Source organism: Acinonyx jubatus, chromosome D1 (assembly GCF_027475565.1).
Source record: "Acinonyx jubatus isolate Ajub_Pintada_27869175 chromosome D1, VMU_Ajub_asm_v1.0, whole genome shotgun sequence".
NCBI classification, from domain to species: domain Eukaryota; kingdom Metazoa; phylum Chordata; class Mammalia; order Carnivora; family Felidae; genus Acinonyx; species Acinonyx jubatus.
This window is the reverse complement of record NC_069390.1, coordinates 93,584,038-93,600,900: the sequence shown is the minus strand read 5'-3', so window position 1 is coordinate 93,600,900 and position 16,863 is coordinate 93,584,038. Positions and strand designations below refer to the sequence as shown.

Sequence of the window (16,863 nt, the reverse complement as noted above, 5' to 3'; positions counted from 1 at the left end):
AAGCAACCTTGCAAACCGCGAGGTGCCGCAAGGAGCTGAGACTAGAAACCCTGGCGAATTGCATGTTAGAGCGGGGTGGGGACAGGGCATCAGACAGAATATTCCACTGCAAAGGGGCATGGCCGAGTTAAGTCGCAGAGGGCCTAAGGGGCCAGGGACAGCGGCCCTCAGGAGTCAGTCCTGGAGGGCTCCCGAGGAGGTTTCCTCAGAAGGGACTCTGCGCTGGCAGACGGGAAGGCATAGGGTGCTCCCTTCTTCCTCACAGAAAACCCCTGCCCCAGGGAGAGATGCGTCTTTGTTGCTGCCTGGCCCGCTGAACAGCCCCAGCCGGGCCCCAGACCGATGCTGCTTAGGAGCTGGGCTGGGCCCGGGGCCTTTCCTGTCCGTGGAGACCGGCGCCAGCGACATCTCCCGCCTGGGCCCCTTTACAGCAGCTCTCCGTTCACCGACTCCTCCCCGCTCCCCACCGAGGCTTCCTGTTTTGAAATCACCAATAAATGGAAAATGTGAGTGCTGTCACTTTAACAGCTCAGCCTGCGCGCGCGCGCGTGCGCGTGTGTGCCTGCGTGTGTGTGTGTGTGTGTGTGTGTGTGTGTGTGTGTGTGTGTGTATGAGCATGGGTGCGTCGCACCTCCTGGGGAAGGCAGCTGAGGCGGAGGGCTCGCCCCCCCAGGGGATGCCAGTGCTCCTGCCCTCCGGCACACCCGGCTGCCTGAGTGACCAGAGGAAGGCACGCTGTGGGATCAGTGTCTGTGAGCCTGCCCAGGAGGGCTGCTGGGGCCTTTCCTGTCACCTGGAGAACTCCTCTCTCAGCTTGTAGAAAGATCTTTTTATTTATTTTATTTTATTTTATCTTATTTTACCTTACTTTATTATTTTATTTTATTTTATTTTGCATTTATTTATTTTTTGGGAGAGAGAGAGAGACAGAGACAGAGCTTGAGCGAGGGAGGGGCAGAGAGAGAGGGAGACACAGAATCCGAAGCAGGCGCCAGGCTCCCAGCTGTCAGCACAGAGCCCGAGGCAGGGCTCGAACCCACCAACTGTGAGGTCATGACCTGAGCCAAAGTCAGATGCCTAACCAACTGAGCCACCCAGGTGCCCCCCCTGCATTTTACTTTTATGTACAAACTACATTATTATTTTTTAAAGTCGATTATTTAAAGAGACAATAAGAATAGTTATATACATAACCTCAAGTGTTATTTTGCAAAAAAAAAAAAAAAAGTTATTTTGCAACCTTTAACATTGCTTGTAGTTGCTGGTATGCTGGCAATGAATTCTTTCAGCTTTTGTAGGTCTAAGAACAACTTTATTTCATTTTTCCCTTTTATTTGTTCATTTATTTGTATGACATGCTTTTTAAATATATTTTTTTAACATTTTATTTATTTTTGAGAGAGAGAGAGAGAGAGACAGAGCACAAGCAGGGGAGGGGCAGAGAGAGGGAGACACAGAATCCGAAGCAGGCGCCAGGCTCCGAGCTGCCAGCACAGAGCCCGACGTGGGGTTCGAACCCACGAACCGTGAGATCATGACCTGAGCTGAAGTCGGATGCTTAACTGACTGAGCCACCCAAGCGCCCCAATGTCTTTTTTTCCCCAACCTGTAAAACAGAAACAATTTCTTTACCAGTCCAAAACTGGCTTCCTAAGGAACTAGAACACAGTAGAGCAGACTCAGCCCTTCACTTGGATGGCAGGCAGTGCATCTAAGTCTCTTTTTCTACCCCAAGGACCTACGCTGGTTCCTGGCAACCAGCAGGAAGTATTCATGGGGTGATGACTATGTACCAGGAAGTCAAGGCTCTTGAGAGTCAATGCAGATCATTACAAAGTCTCCGCTCTCGGGGAGATTACAGTCGCTGGGGGATACCATCGCGATCCCACAAATATGTATGGAAATATGGCGGTGTTGTTAGCGTAGGATGGCAGAATAAATTCCTTATCTTTCATTAGTTTTCTAATGGAGGCTCTAGCTTTTTCTGGCTACTGGCAGAGGAAAGGCCATAGTCCATATGCCTTTTCATATTGAATGTTATCACTAAGGTAATATTATTGACACAGTCTTTTGGAAACAAACATGTGAGAACGTGAACAAGGGTAAGGTGCCTCTCTCCTCCCGTGCCCCCTCTCCTAGCCCACTGTTGGCCACCTTGCACCTCCAAGCCCCTTCCCTCTTTCCCACAGTGTGTCTGCCGTTCCTTCTCCCTTCTTGTCTGGATGGCAGATTCCACTCATCCGTCAAGGCCCAGTTCAAGTCCTGCCCACTCTGGGGGCAAAGTTAATCTGTAAATGACCGTGTAGATGCATCACTGAGCACCGCGGCTGTCTTCAGTCCCACCTGAGCTCCTTGAGGCCAGGAATTCTGTCTTCTCTATCGCTGAATTTCCCAGAGCCTGGCACAAAACCCAGTCCTTCTCAGATGCTTAACACATGTGGGATAGATGAATGGATGAATGAACGTTCCCTCTCTCACCTTTTAAAAAAAATTTTTTTATGTTTATTTATTTTTGACAGAGAGAGAGAGACAGAGCATGGGCGGGGGAGGGGCAGAGAGAGAGAGAGAGGGAGACACAGAATCCGAAGCAGGCTCCAGGCTCTGAGGTGTCAGCACAGAGCCCGACCCGGGGCTCGAACCCACGAACTGTGAGATCATGACCTGAGCCGAAGTCAGACGGACACTCAACCGACTGAGCCACCCAGGCGCCCCAAGATTATCCTTTTTTAAAAACTTGAAATAGAGTTGACATCCAGGGCCATCTTAGTTTCCGGTGTACAACATAATCATTGGACAACCCTGTCCGTTATGCTCGGCACAACAAATGTAGTAATTACCGTCTGTCACCATACACGACGTTTGTACAACATTATCGACTTTGTTGCCTGTGATGTACTTTTCATCCCCATGACTGGGCTTCTTTAACATATTTGTGAATGATCTGGAAAAGGAAGTTCAGAGTGAAACTTGCATATCTGTAGATGACTCAGAGCTCTTTTGGAGGGGAAGTGCCCTGCCAGGGGGGTAGACCATTGGAGGAACTCCTAAGATAGGACTTGACGTGCTTCAGTGCGAACAAATTTAAGGCCCTGCATTTAGGCAGGGCTTATCTGAGGTACAAGATGCTGCCTCTCTCTGATTAGCATTGGCAAGAAAGAGCAGGGACCTGGGAGTCACTCCATTCCATTAATTCTAAGTTCACTAGACAGAAAAGAGGAAGTATGGACAGTCCCACTAGAAAAAGCCAAGTGGACAAAGGTTCGACAGAGAGGGCTTCAGGGTATTTCGGGCAACCACAGGGTTCCAGTGGCTGAAGCAGGGCTGCGTCGTAGAAAGGTAACAGGTGCGGGGGTAACAGCGGGAGAGGTAGGTAAAGCCAATGGGAGCTCAGGGTCAGCAAGACCATGGCATGATCCAGGTTAATATTTTAGGAAGATTGTTGTGGCCTCTGTGGTGGGGGAGGGGGGCTGGTAATTGGAGAATGGAAAGCAGGGGCGCAAAAACCGCAGCCAAGAGAACCTCTAAAATCATCCAAGCGAGAGCTTATGCACTGAGAATAGAATGAATGAAGGAAGGAAGGAATGGACCCAGAGTGACTTCAGGGGTGGAATTGGCCTGGGACCTCAGCCAGTAAGCTGAGGAATGTTATTCTCCTTCTAGACATGCAGGGTACCCTGGGGGGACAGTGCTGAGCCCGGCACCTAGAAGCAGCCTTAGCTGGGAGGGGAGAAGGGTGTGCCGGCGGCATGGGTCCTGGGCTGAGCCTGGCTCTGTGACCTGGCTGGCCTGAGACCCCACCAGGAGTGCTGGGAGAACAAAGTGAGATGACCTATCGCCAAGCTCTGTGTAAACAGTAGGGTCAGCAGCTGGGTGGTTTGGGCTCCTGAGCATTGAGAGATAAAAACCAGTGCTGGAGGAAGTCCAGGGAAGGGCACTGGGGCAACCAAGAGGTTAGAAAGGTTTCTTTATAGAGACGTGATGAAAACATTGGAACTCCCCAATGTGGAAGAACAAAGGGAGTCTGCCAGGCTTAGGCTTTACAGCACAGGAACGGACAGAGACGCAGACCAACTGCCCGGGTTCAAATCCCAACTCTATAATTTAAAAGCCTCCTACTGGAGCCCCTGGCTGGCTCAGTCAGTAGAGCATGGGACTCTTGATCCCCCCCGGTCATGAGTTGGGCATAGAGGTTTACTTAAAAACAACAACAGGGGCACCCGGGTGGCTCGGTCGGTTGAGCGTCCGACTTCGGCTCAGGTCATGATCTCACGGTTCGTGAATTCCAGCCCCGTGTCGTCAGGCTCTGTGCTGACAGCTCAGAGCCTGGAGCCTGCTTCAGATTCTGTGTGTGTGTGTGTGTGTGTGTGTGTGTGTGTGTGTCTCCCCCTCCCCCACTCGTGTTTTCTCTCTCTCTCTCTCTCTCTCAAAAATAAATAGACTTTAAAAAATAAAATAAAATCCTATTGCCTTGGCCGAGCTCCCTAGCATCCCTGAGCGTCTGTTTCCTCACTTGTCTAAGGGATGATCGTCCTGAGCTGTTTGTTGTAAGGATTGCATGACACAGGAAGGTAGAGAGCTTTGTGCGAGGAGTGACTCATGAGAAGCACTTCCTGACGGCTTTCATGTTAACTGGGAAGAGGGTATCTGCTCAGTGAGTCCCCAGATCGCGGAGATGGGGGGAAGAATGTGCTTGAAGGAATGCACGTGGCAAATAAGAGAAGGTAGAGCGTTCACACGCAGTGGTTGGCAGCTGATGAAATCCTCATTCCGGAAGGCCGTGCGTAGCTCTGAACTCCCATCCTGCAGGTCGGAGGATGGCTGGAGGTGAGGAGCTACCGCCCCTTTCTCAGCAGCCCCACGCCACGGGTCCCCGGTCCCTGGGTCACTTGTGCACCCCGTTTGCCACCTACCAAGTTCTTGGCTGGCACTGAGGGATGGAGACACGGGGAAGAGAGGAGGGAGGGGTTGCCCTCGGCTTTCTTTGCTGCCGGACAGCCTGGGACAGCTGCGTGTCCTCCTGGTCCCAGAGTGGTCCCCGCACAGCGTACGCCCCAGCTCCACACGGCGGTATGTTTCTCCTCCCTGTGGGACGAATAGTCTTTGCTGACACATCGACAGTCCCGAGGTCGGATCCCTTGTGGCTTTCTCTGTCACCAGAAACCCTCCCCTGGGCTGCAGCCCCATCATGCACAGCATATCTTTAGTCGGTCTAATTTGTAGGGCTGGCAGCCTGGAATGTAGTTAACTGCAAACGATACTTATCTCTGAGCCGAATTCCAGAGCAAAGCTGCTGCTAAGGCTGCCGTAATTACCGCGGAGCAGATACTCATTACGCACTTACGCTCTGCAAAGCGCTGCACATGTTGGCCACGCTTGCCCAAAGCCTGGAAAAGAACCACGATCGTTTGCATGTGCATTTGTGCTTTGCGTCTTAGGTCTGCAACGTTAACGGCCAGACTTTACAGAGTGCCCCCCGTGCACCAGGCACCGTCCGTGAAAGCCTCCAGACAACTCTGATGTATTACTACCATGCCCTGGTGCCAGGCAGGAAGACTAGAGGTTAGCCCTCTGCAGTGAAGTTTAACGAGTAAGTGGCGGGCCAGGGTTCAAATCCAAGTCTGTCTCTCGAGGCCAGGGGTCTGACCCCTAGGCCACACGGTCTCTACACTGTAACAGGAGCTCCGTGGAGTCCTCACTATCATTCTGCTTGTACGGATGAGATAGCAGCGCCCAAAGAGGTTCCCCCCAAATCGTGGTTAAATAGCAGAGCCAGGGCTCAAAGCCAGAGCCTCTGACGACCTGGGGCTCAGCGTAGTTGGTAGTATGACTCCCGTCCCCCGGTCAGAATGCCGGTCTGCTGATGAAACACGCTTGCCAGGGTGGATGCCCACTGCTGAGATGGGGCTCCTTTGCAGGCCCCCCTTTCTGGCCTCCTGCTCAGGCTGGTTGGCAGGGGCAAGGTGTTTTCTCCACTCCCGGGCACAACAGACCCTCAGTTACAGCCACACGCCGCTGTTGCTGTGGCTTTCACCTAAACCTCGAAGGCCCCAAAGACCTGCCCTCAGCCAGTGGTATGTGAGACCGATGGTATCACCCTCCATGGAGCGAGGGACCCAACCCATCCGTCCTTTGATAGCGCAGAAGCAGCATCCTAGCCAAAAGAGCCCCGTGAGATGATTCCAGAGAAGCTTAGAACCCAGGCTCCATCCGAATTCTACCTGGGGCTTGTTACTCGGTTCTCCGTTTCCGGAGTGTTCACTTTCGACAGCGCCTTGAGGCGAGTCCAAGAGGAGGTGATCCTGATGCTTGTCTTTTACGGTCCCCGTCCCAGCTCTAGGGGGGCTGGGGCGTGTCACTTGGACACAGAGCCCCCATTCTCCATCAGACAGACAGATGTCTGTCCCTCTCGTCAGCCTCTTAGGAAGGTCGGACTAACAGACAACTGTATAAACCTGCCTTGAGACCCTAGGAAGAAAGCGCAGAAACCCATTTTATAGAGTAGTGCTGAGAAAGACATACATTAAGCACCGACTGTATGCCACGATTGAGGTAGAGTTCACTGAACGGCCGTATTTCTGTGCCTGGCAAGAGGGACGAGCACCCCCAGGTTGGAGGGGGAATTGTATTTTGTGCCCAGGTTTTGGGCCACTGCAGTTCACAACATTGCTGCCCCCCTTCCCCCCGCTTTGGGGGAAAGCATATAATCTGTTGCAGCATTTAGCCAAGGGCAGAAAGTTTCGAAGTTACTCCCGACAGCATTTATTTCTTCGTTATCCTGTGAATTAGATACTCCATTCTATAGATGAGGCAACAGGGTCCCCCAAAATGTAAAATCCTAATTCTCTCGCACTCAGGAGCGTCTTCCAGGAAGCTGCCTAGATGCTCCTTGGCAGAATATTCTCCACAGCCCTCGGAACTAAGAAGCTCCTTCTCTGCCTTCTCTGTCCTTCAGTCCATCTGTCCCCATGGAAGCTCGTTTCAGGCTGTGGCCGACCGGGGAGATGCCGGGAGCCTGTCTGTCGTCAGGCTTCAGGGCCACCAACAAAGTCCCCCTCCTGGTTCCAGCCTGCCCTGTAATTAGGTGTTTTAATTGGGCCCTCTGTTTATACTCAGCCAGAATTGTTGTGCTGGTGTGGGCCTCACACAGGCAGTGGCTGCCTGGCTATAATCCCGGCTCTCCCCTGGGGAGGTGGTATTTATTATGAAGGGGATGAAATCTGGGGCCACACACCCAGGCCTTCTGCAGTGGCTTGGGAGCCTGGGATCGTCGTCTGGGATGATCTTGCCTAATGACAGCGCTCTGCTTTTCCCTAGAATACCGTCTTCAGTCACTGAGCTCCACATGACAGCCACCGTTGCTATCCCTCCTCCTAGACCAGTGTGAGAAGCTTCTAGATGAAGAATGGGGGTCCTAGAGCTTTGATCCAGGGTGGGACCAATTGCTACAACCCAAAAAAGCCCGGTCTCTAGAGTCAAGCCTCAACTAACTAAAATTTTATGTTCCTGAAACTGTAACAAGCTCGAAAGTACAACAAATGGGGAAAAGAATGAATTATTACTTATAAACGCAAGATATTTGAAATGTGTATACTAGACCACGGAATCCACTGAAGGAAAAACAGTCTACCGTACAAAGCTAGTTGGGTTGAAGTAATGATCCCAAGGCGGGGCGGGGGTGGGGGGTGGCATTTGGAGAAGGCAAATACTCTTAAAGGCCGCGGCAATGAGGCTCAAAGGCAACTTGAGGTCAAGGTTAATAATACAAACATCCAACTCTTTACAGTTCCCCTAGTACTTTCTGTTCTATTGTTCCTTCCTACAAACAAATCCTTGGAGACAGTATTATTAGTCCCCTTTTATAGCTGAAGAGACTGAGACTCAAGGGGGTTGACTCTCCCCCACTCGCCCTTCTGAATGCAATCTGGACTAGAGCCTGGGTCTTGCCTTTCCCCATCCTCTGCCCCTTCTATTACATTTGACTGCATCTTCTCTTAGCGGTGGTGGTATTCCTGTCCTTCCTTGGGGAGCACCGATGGGTGCTCAGAAACTTCTTAGAGGAGGAACGCTGGGAGCAGGCAGAGTTTCTTAGAAATCTGGTGTGTAATTTTGAATTCCTAGCCCAATGGTACCTTCTTCCAACCTGCCTATCCATGAATTCAATGTATGCATGCAACAGGTTGAGTGCTAGTTATGTGCCCGGCACTTCCTAGGTACTTGAGATCCGGAAATGACCAAGGCCAAGTCCCTGGCCTCGGCGGAGCTTACATCCTGGAGTCAAATGTTCTGTGATGATGAGAATGTTCACGTCTGCACTGCCAACATGGCATCCACGGGCACTTGCAACGTGGCTAGTGTGGCCAGGAACTGAAGTTTTAGTGGCATGTAACGTGTGGCTGGTGGCGAGCATGTCCCCCGTTCTCGAGGGACGGTTTTACACACGGTAGTGAGGGGGGATTCCAACCGCGCGCTCAACTGCTGAGAAAAGCGAAGTCCAAGGGGAAGAAGCCTTTCTCTGGGGATAGTGGAGCCTGTCCCTCGAGCATGTCGCTGCCACTCCAGAAGCTTCCTCTCTTCCTAAGGAAATTGCCTTGCTGATAAACTAAAAATAGCACCTCACTTTCCTGAAGAATCATTCTCTTTGGGTCTTAACCGCTGAACACAGAACAGGAATTAGGGGAACCCGGCCAGTGTTGCCTACGGGCAAGCAGCTGAAGGGGTCAGACCGAGCCTGAGGGGCTTGGGGAGAGTAGATGGTGCCTCCGGGGTGGGACAAAGCAGAGTGGGGCTTGGGGCTGCCACCTCAAGAGAGGAGAGCACTTTAAGGTGGCTGCTGTGTGGCTGCTTTACAGTCGCATTGGCTGTTGTAGGTGTGACTCCGGCTTCGGTTTCTGGTGTCAGTTCCCACCGAGGACTCTCTCGGGACCTGCACCCTCCCTCCCTCGCAGGCCACCCCTCACGGTCAGGCCACCTCTCGTCATCGGCCCCGTACCCAGCATCTCGGCTTTACCCCTTTATCCTTTGTGCCCGGTAAGGTGAGGTTTCAAAAATTGTTTTTAATCTTATTTATTGTTGAGAGAGGGAACGCAAGCAGGGCGGGGGCAGAGAGAGAGAGAGGGAGACCCAGAACCCGAGGCAGGGTCCAGGCTCTGAGCTCAGAGCCTGACGTAGGGCTCGAACTCATGACCCCGGCTGAAGTCTGCCGCTTAACCGACTGAGCCACCCAGGCGCCCCTGCCCGGTACGGTTAAGCACGGAGCCCAGCTTCCTCTCCCGGTGGCTAGAAAAAGAGTATCCACAGCACACGCAGGCTGTTAGAACTGGAAGGGCCCCCGCCATCCATCTAAGTCTCTTTGCATTTTTCCACAGTCTCTGGAGAGTCAGGGGACTTGCTCGGGGGCACACTGGTGACAGAGCTAGGACCCTAATTTTAGCTGACCTCCGTCCTTCCCCGCCCGAGGGCTGCACCATCCAGAAGTGGGGGGAAGAAGATCTAGGTTGTGGTGGAGGGAGGGGTACATGACAAGGATATGTAAGTCCTGGGTTAAGCTCTGCACCAACTCCCATGACCTTAAGGAAGTCATGTTTCTTCTCTAAGCCTCAGTCCCCTGCTCTATAAAAATGGGGAAGTTAAGACGGCACAATGTCGCCCCCTTCCCAGTCCAACAGGGAACATCTCCAGCAAAGCCCCAAAGCTCTTAAGCGTATTTAATGAAGTTAGTACCCGCTGTCAGCCCAAACTGCAATGCACATCGCCATTGTTGGAAAACAAAATTCCACTGAGTGAAGTTAAAGATCTAATCATGGGGTGCCTGAGTGACTTCGGCTCAGGTCACGATCTCGCGATTTGTGAGTTCGAGCCCTGCGTGGGGCTCTGTGCTGACAGTTCGGGGCCTGGAGCCTGCTTCGGATTCTGTCTCCTTCTCTCTCTGCCCCTCCCCTGCTCGTGCTCGCGCGCTCTCTCTCTCTCTCTCTCTCTCTCTCTCTCAAAATTAAATCAACATGAAAAAAAATAAAGATCTCATCAGATTTATTCAACAATTCATGAACCAGGCAGCGTCCCATCCAGCCAGTGGAGAGGAGTACCCAGGGGCTGTACAAACTGAAAGGGGTTTCTAGGCAGACGTGGGCCTGGGTTTATTAGCAAAAGAAAAGAAAGGATTGTTCAAGGCCAAGTCACCTTCCCTTAGGAGAAGGGGGTCTCATCAGGCTGATTACCTCAGTAGTGCTGATCAGGGCATTCCAGACTGGTTTAAAACTTCCTTCCTGGGAGAGGCTGGAACTGTCAGGAAAGCCTTGGTGGGAATTAGCAAAAGGGACTCCATTTGGGGCTTCTTTCTAACGCTGTGCATACAGTTTAATACCTAAGCATAAGGAAAATGCAGCATCTTCTCCCCTCCTAGCTTCTTGAGTTCCACCTTGTTCACAAGACTCAGATACGGGTGCCTGGGTGGCTCAGTCGGTTTGGCATCTGACTTCGGCTCAGGTCACGATCTTACGGTTTTTGAGTTTGAGCCCTGCATCAGGCTCTGTGCTGACAGCTCAGAGCCTGGAGCCTGCTTTGGATTCTGTGTCTTCCTCTCTCTCTGCCCCTCCCCTGCTTGTGCTTTCTCTCTCTCTCTCTCTCTCAAAAATAAACATTTAAAAAATAATTTAAAAATAAATAAAAGACTCAGATGACTTTAGGTATCAGTTGACCCTTCTGTGGAAAGGGTCTGAACATTGTATAATTTTTTTTTTTTAAGACAAATGAGGATCGGGCTATGGGTCGGTGTTGGGGGGGAAGCAGCTAGGGTTACAGAGTGTGGCCGCTCATGGTGATGGTCTGGCACCTAGGGGATTTTGCCAGCCAGCTTTGGAAGAGCCTACAATGTCAACAAGGATCATTCCTCCGAGAAGGGCATGCCCTCCACAGCTGAATGATGCCGAAGTAGTTCTCAACCCTGACCTCCTGATCTCTCCCTCCCAGGGTCCTCTTCTGAGCCGAGGACAGTCAGTTCAGCCTTTGTCAACTCAGGCTCAAGGTACTACGATTCTAAGATGGGATTTATATTTAGAAAAAAGAAAACAGACCAAAAAGCACTTTTGTAAATCTGTGGTTTAACGACAACCCGGGTCTGAACGTGGGTACTTCGTGATAATCGGCTTTTGGTTTTTTCCTCCCTGGTTGCATTTGATTGTCGGTTTCCCGGGTTTGGAGATAATTGGAGGAATCGTCTGTAACCAGACATTGCGGTGCCCCTTTCCCTGTCATCACGGAGGGCGCCGGACGCAGGAGACAGGTGTTTCTGCGAGCTGGTTAAGGAAAAGCATCGGTTGGTTAGGACGGAAGGAATCAAGCCTGGCATTTGGGCCAGAGCAATACCGTGTGTTGGCGTAAGACGGCTCGAGGCTGACTGCAGCCTGGGCTGACATTTGAAGGTGGCAGGAAGAATGAACCATGTGAAAGATTCATCAGCGCTTGCGGCCTCGAAACCCATGCAGTTAGTTAACCCACAGATGAGTCAGGCGTACTTGGTGCTTCAGACACTCCGGACGGTGTCTCAGTTACGGGAGCCAGTGACTAGATTGGACTCTTGTGTGGTCGTAAGCTTAAGCCCTAATGATATCTGCCTCCCTCCGCAAGCTTCAGCTTCCTTGGCTTTAAAAAATACCTCCGGGGCGCCTGGGTGGCTCAGTCGGTTGAGCATCCGACTTCGACTCAGGTCATGATCTCACGGTCCATGAGTTCGAGCCCCGCATCGGGCTCTGTCTCTCTCTCTCAAAAATAAATAAAACGTTAAAAAAAAAAAAAATACCTCAAAGACCTGCCCTGAAGCCGGAGAGGGTATTGTCACATGAGCAAAGGTGCCCAGGCCAGTGACAGACACACAGTCTTTTCCCGCACCTCCTTCTTTTCCCTCCTCGTGCGCCCCCCCCCCCCCCCCCCGCGCACACCATTTATTTCCAGCGTCTAATTCCTAGAACCCAGGGAAGGGGGTGTGTTTGGCTCTTTGCATGCTCCCCTGCCTTCACATCAGGGGGTGGTTCTGAGCTGTTCTCAAAGGTTGTAGTGTGTGGAGGGCTGAGGTAGGGCCCGGGGCAACCTGGGGGGGAGGAAGTCAAGGAGGGAAGTGGGACCTGGGTGAGGAGGGGGAGGGTCCGGGCGGCAGACCTCACCGTCTGCCCAAGGCAACCAAGGGGATTCTTACATGTGCATCGTCATGGGGTCACAGGAATGGCACCCGGCACCTTTGTCATATTCTTTGGGACAGGGGCAGGCCTTGGGTCTCATCCGCACGCTGTGGGAGGGGGTTATACAAGGGAGCAAATACCAGAAGGCAGTGATTGCTAGGGTGTCAGCTTAAAGCCCATCCACCACGCTGGATATCGATATCTTTAACATCTTCATGAAGTTCCTGCTTAAAAAAAAGAAAAAAAAGTATTTACGGATACCTGGGTGGCTCAGTCGGTTGAGTGTCCAACTTCAGCTCAGGTCATGCTCTTGGTTTACGAGGTCGAGCCCCACATTGGGCTCATTGCTAGCACTGTGGAACCCCCTTTGGATCCTCTGCCCCTCCCCGGCTCACTCTCTTCTCTCGTTCTCCCAAAAATAAATACGTTTTTTCAACGTTTATTTATTTTTGGGACAGAGAGAGACAGAGCATGAACGGGGGAGGGGCAGAGAGAGAGGGAGACACAGAATCGGAAACAGGCTCCAGGCTCTGAGCCATCAGCCCAGAGCCTGACGCGGGGCTCGAACTCCCGGACCGCGAGATCGTGACCTGGCTGAAGTCGGACGCTTAACCGACTGCGCCACCCAGGCGCCCCTAAATACGTTTTTTCAAAATGTATTTGAAATATACTCTGTGCCAAATACTACGACCGCTGTTGGGCTACAAAGAAAATAAAAAATGATCTCTGCTTCAAGTAGCTCACAGTTCGTGGGGAAACGCAGACGCTTAAGTAGAATGCGGAAGGTGCCGTGATATAGTTACGTACGGGGCGTTTGGGGCCAGGCCAAAGACCGCTTCCTGCAGGAGACAAAACCAATGGGGAGTGTCAAGGGTTAGTAAGCAGTAGCCAGGTACCTGATGGTAGAGTTGACCTTGCAGGAAAAGGAACAAACAGGAGAAAGGTTTAAGAGACAAGAGTCGGGGAACCGAGTGCTTGAGGGTGAGGCAGAGTCCGTGGACAGCTTGGTGTGCACAGTGAGGCGTTTATACGTGTTCTCGGAGAGGAAGATCTTTAAAAATTGGACAGGGATGGTTTCTGTTGGATCCCGGATGGCAGCAGGTGTCTACAGCAGCCAATCCACTTAGCTCTGAGTCCCTGCACCCTGACTCCCCTCTTTGCGCCTTCACGTCGCGTATGGAACTGTATTCGTCCTCGCCTCATTCACTGAGCCCCGGGACTGCCCGCTTTTTTTGCTGGCTTGCATTTTGGTCTCCACAAATCTCTTGAAACAAGCGGTCGGCAGAATGGGATTCGACCTGGGAGAGACTGGCGCTCGCTCTCGCGCGCTTGGGACCCCCGTGAGACTCCGCGGTCACCCTTTGCCTTACGTTCTCCTTCAAAGCCCACCCAAGAATCCTGTGGTCACGATCCGTCCTCCTGGTAGAAGACCCTCAGCTGAATTCTTCAAATCCTGGACTCACTGTTGTTTCCCCACATACCCTCCTTTTGAAACTGACCCCGTTCGGTGGAGGGAGAGACAAGGGGCGGGTAGGCGGTGTGCAGACAGGCACGTGAGTCTGAAAATAACACCTGTTCTGACCTCACTTCATGGGAATTTGTTGGAAACAAAGCTCAAGTGAAGTCAGAGGGGAGTTCAGGTTGGGCTGCGCATGTGCTGGGCAACTGTGAACCAGTTATTGATCGGCATCTTGCAGGACAAGGTTAGATGCCATCACTATGAAATAACTTAATAGTTGATAAGACTGATTGGACCCCAGTTTTTTTCCTGATGTTTATTTATTTTTGAAGGATAAAGAGACAGTGTGAGCGGGGGAGGGGAGCAGAGCGAGAGGGAGACACAGAATCCGAAGCAGGCTCCGAGCTGTCAGCCCGGAGCCCGACACGGGGCTCGAACTCACGGACCGTGAGATCATGACCTGAGCCAAAGTCGGACGCTTAACTGACTGTCGCCCCTGATACATGTGTGCCAATTGGCAATTGTAATTATAGGTATGATCATTTATTTCATAAACAAGTGTCAGTATCATACCCTGTGGATGCAGGTAAGGTATTTGGGGGGAAAAAATTAAATAATCAAAATCAGAGTCCCTATTCTTGATAACTATATTTTGGATCTTCTGTCCTGACGATTCCCAGCCCTGCCTCTGCCACTAACTGACAACATTTATGGCTTCTTTCTTCCAGGAAATGTGAACGTTTAGCATATAGCAGTTCACTTAGTGTTAGCCTAAGTACCCACGAGGAAGCAGTCTGTGAAAGAAATTAAATATTATGTTCTTATAAAAAATTAAATAAGACCTGTTTTGATCCCGGAACTGTCACTACCTGTAGGCCTTCAACAGTGTTCTTAATCTTTCTACACCATAGCTTCATCATGTGTAAAATGGAGGCAATAATATCTACCTCGCCAAACTGGCTTCAGGAATTAAGATAACCTGTAAATTGCACGGCATATAATAGGTACTCCATTAATGTTCGCTTCCTTCTCTGTCCAAATACCCATCCCTTTGGGTTTGTAAAAAATATTTGTGTATTTATTTTTGAGGGAGAGAGGGAGCCTACAAGTCGGGGAGGGGCACAGAGAGAGAGAGAGAGAGAGAGAGGCAGAACTCGAAGCAGCCTCCAGATGCTGAGCTGTCAGCACAGAACCTGACACGGGGCTCGAACCCACAAACTGCAAGATCAGGACCTGAGCCGAAGTCGAGCATTTAACTGACAGCAACCCAGGCGCCCCTCCATCCATTTGCTGAAGTGGTCCTATGACAAGCTCCCTGACGGGCAAGGGCCATGTTTTCCTATTCTGATGTTCACAGCCCCGAACCCAGTGCAGAGCTTGCCACAGTACGTGCTTGTTGAAAGAATGTTTCATTGAATGAGCAAACGCGTGAACCGTCAGGAGTTGGGTTTTAGAGAAAGTTCCCGTGGAAGACTGTCACTGTGTTTCCCCTCACCGTGATCCAGAAACAGAGGCCACTGCTGGTGCTGACATCCATCCGCTCAGGGGGACAAGTGGCCCGGTGGCTGAGCACACACTTGAGTGCCACGCCTTCCTTTTTTCGGCAGAGGGACCCGGACCAAGTTCCATAATCCCGCTAAGCCTCGCTTTCCCCACCTGCTCAGTGAGGGATACGATGGCACCAGCCTCACAGGGTTGAGTAAGGACCCAGGGAGACCATTTCTATTTACAACGTGTAGTAAAGTGCCTGATTCCTCGTACACGCTCAGTACCTGTTAGCTAGTACGCCACTCGTGTGGAGAGGCACAGAACGGTGACAATGACAATGGATGGGTCTGGTCTGTGTGCTTTCCCCTGACCCACCAGTGTTGAGTCAGAGCCTCTTATGTAGCTTTGAGCTGAAACCATTTCAGAAGCGTTAAAAACCACCCGTGTTTAAGTATGTTTAGCTGATCCCAGGGGCTCAGGGAGACAGGTAGTGGGAACGGGAGGAGAAAAAATGAGCCCAGCAACCCAAAACGACTCCTCATTTTCATCTGTTTCACCCAGATATGGGGGGGAGGGGGTGGTAGTGAGGGAAGGCGCTGCCCCCTCTCTGCGTTTGAAATCCCACTTGCCAGTTGCTGGAGCGCAGACCCGCCCTGTTCCTTCACCCCCTGAGGTCCTGGTGACCTCCGAGCTCCAGACTAGGAGGAGGAGGAGGCCAGGGTCTCAGTCACAGCTCCACCCTACGCTCCTGTGTGAGCTGAACACATCTTTTCCCCTCTCCGTCGTCTCCTTCTCCTCTTCTGTGAACGAAAATAACGGGGCACCGGGTGGCTCAGTCGGTTGAACGTCCGACCCTTGGTTTCGGCTCAGGTCATGACCTCACGGTTCGTGGGATCGAGCCCCACGTCGGGCTCCCTGCTGACAGCATGGAGCCTGCTTGGGATTCTCTCTCTCCCTCTCTCAAAAAAGAAACTTAAAAAAAAAAAACAAAAACAAAACCAGTGATGATCGGCCTGTATCTCAGGGCTGTTAGAGGATCCATGAATGATTACATAAAAGTCTTAAAAGCTTCTCTATTAGCATGGCGTTGGGGCTACCCATCATTTTTATCCGTAAGGCCATCCTTTTCCTGGGCACATCCTGCCTTCCACACGTCTCCAAGCACTTCTGCGCCAGGCTGCCAGCCTGACAGGCGTCCGGGGGCCGCCCGTGGCTCTGGATTAACCTCCCGCCTTCCCCAGTGCCCCCCAGGGACACACCCTCTTTTATCCGGTGGACACCTTTGCTTTCAACCAGCTGGACTCTCCTCTGCAGGGACTCAGAGACTCTACACAACAGACACTCCCCCTCCAGGGGTGCCTGATTTCCGTGGTTTTCTATAGAACCCGTAACCTAAAAACAGAACCTTCTGGACTGAACACAAGAGACTTGCCGCCTTAAATGTGAAACCGAGCCAAGCAGCTAGCTAGGGCACTAACCCACACTCCATTCGCAGGTATGTCTTAGGGGAGGCAGCGCGTATGAAAACATGCAGAAATGGTGACGTTCTGGAGAGGGAGCTGGTCATAAAAATAGAAATCACGGCCGTGTTTACCGAGCACCTATTATAGGCAGGGGGCGGGGCCAAGTGTTACTATAACATTCATGATACATTCAGTCTGTCTCTGGGATCGGTGTGTCCTTGGCTGGCTGTGTGTCCGCGCAAAACAGAGGCAACTTCTGATCCTGTTTCTTGGGGGAATAACT

At 51.6% G+C, this 16,863-nt stretch overlaps 1 protein-coding gene across 4 annotated transcripts in view; it reads left to right on the top strand.

Moving 5' to 3' along the window:
• The window catches only part of UBASH3B (ubiquitin associated and SH3 domain containing B), a 139,675-nt gene that overhangs the window by 77,069 nt on the left and 45,743 nt on the right, over nucleotides 1-16,863 (top strand). For 2 of the 4 annotated variants that reach the window (XM_053203966.1, XM_053203967.1), the window contains exon 1: nucleotides 4,415-4,824. The exons of the other annotated variants lie outside the window; for them this stretch is intronic. In XM_053203966.1, coding sequence (XP_053059941.1) covers nucleotides 4,673-4,824 — 152 coding nt within the window. In that variant the 5' untranslated portion in view covers nucleotides 4,415-4,672. Of the gene's footprint in view, nucleotides 1-4,414; nucleotides 4,825-16,863 lie in introns of those variants that run through there. 4 annotated transcript variants of the gene reach the window in all.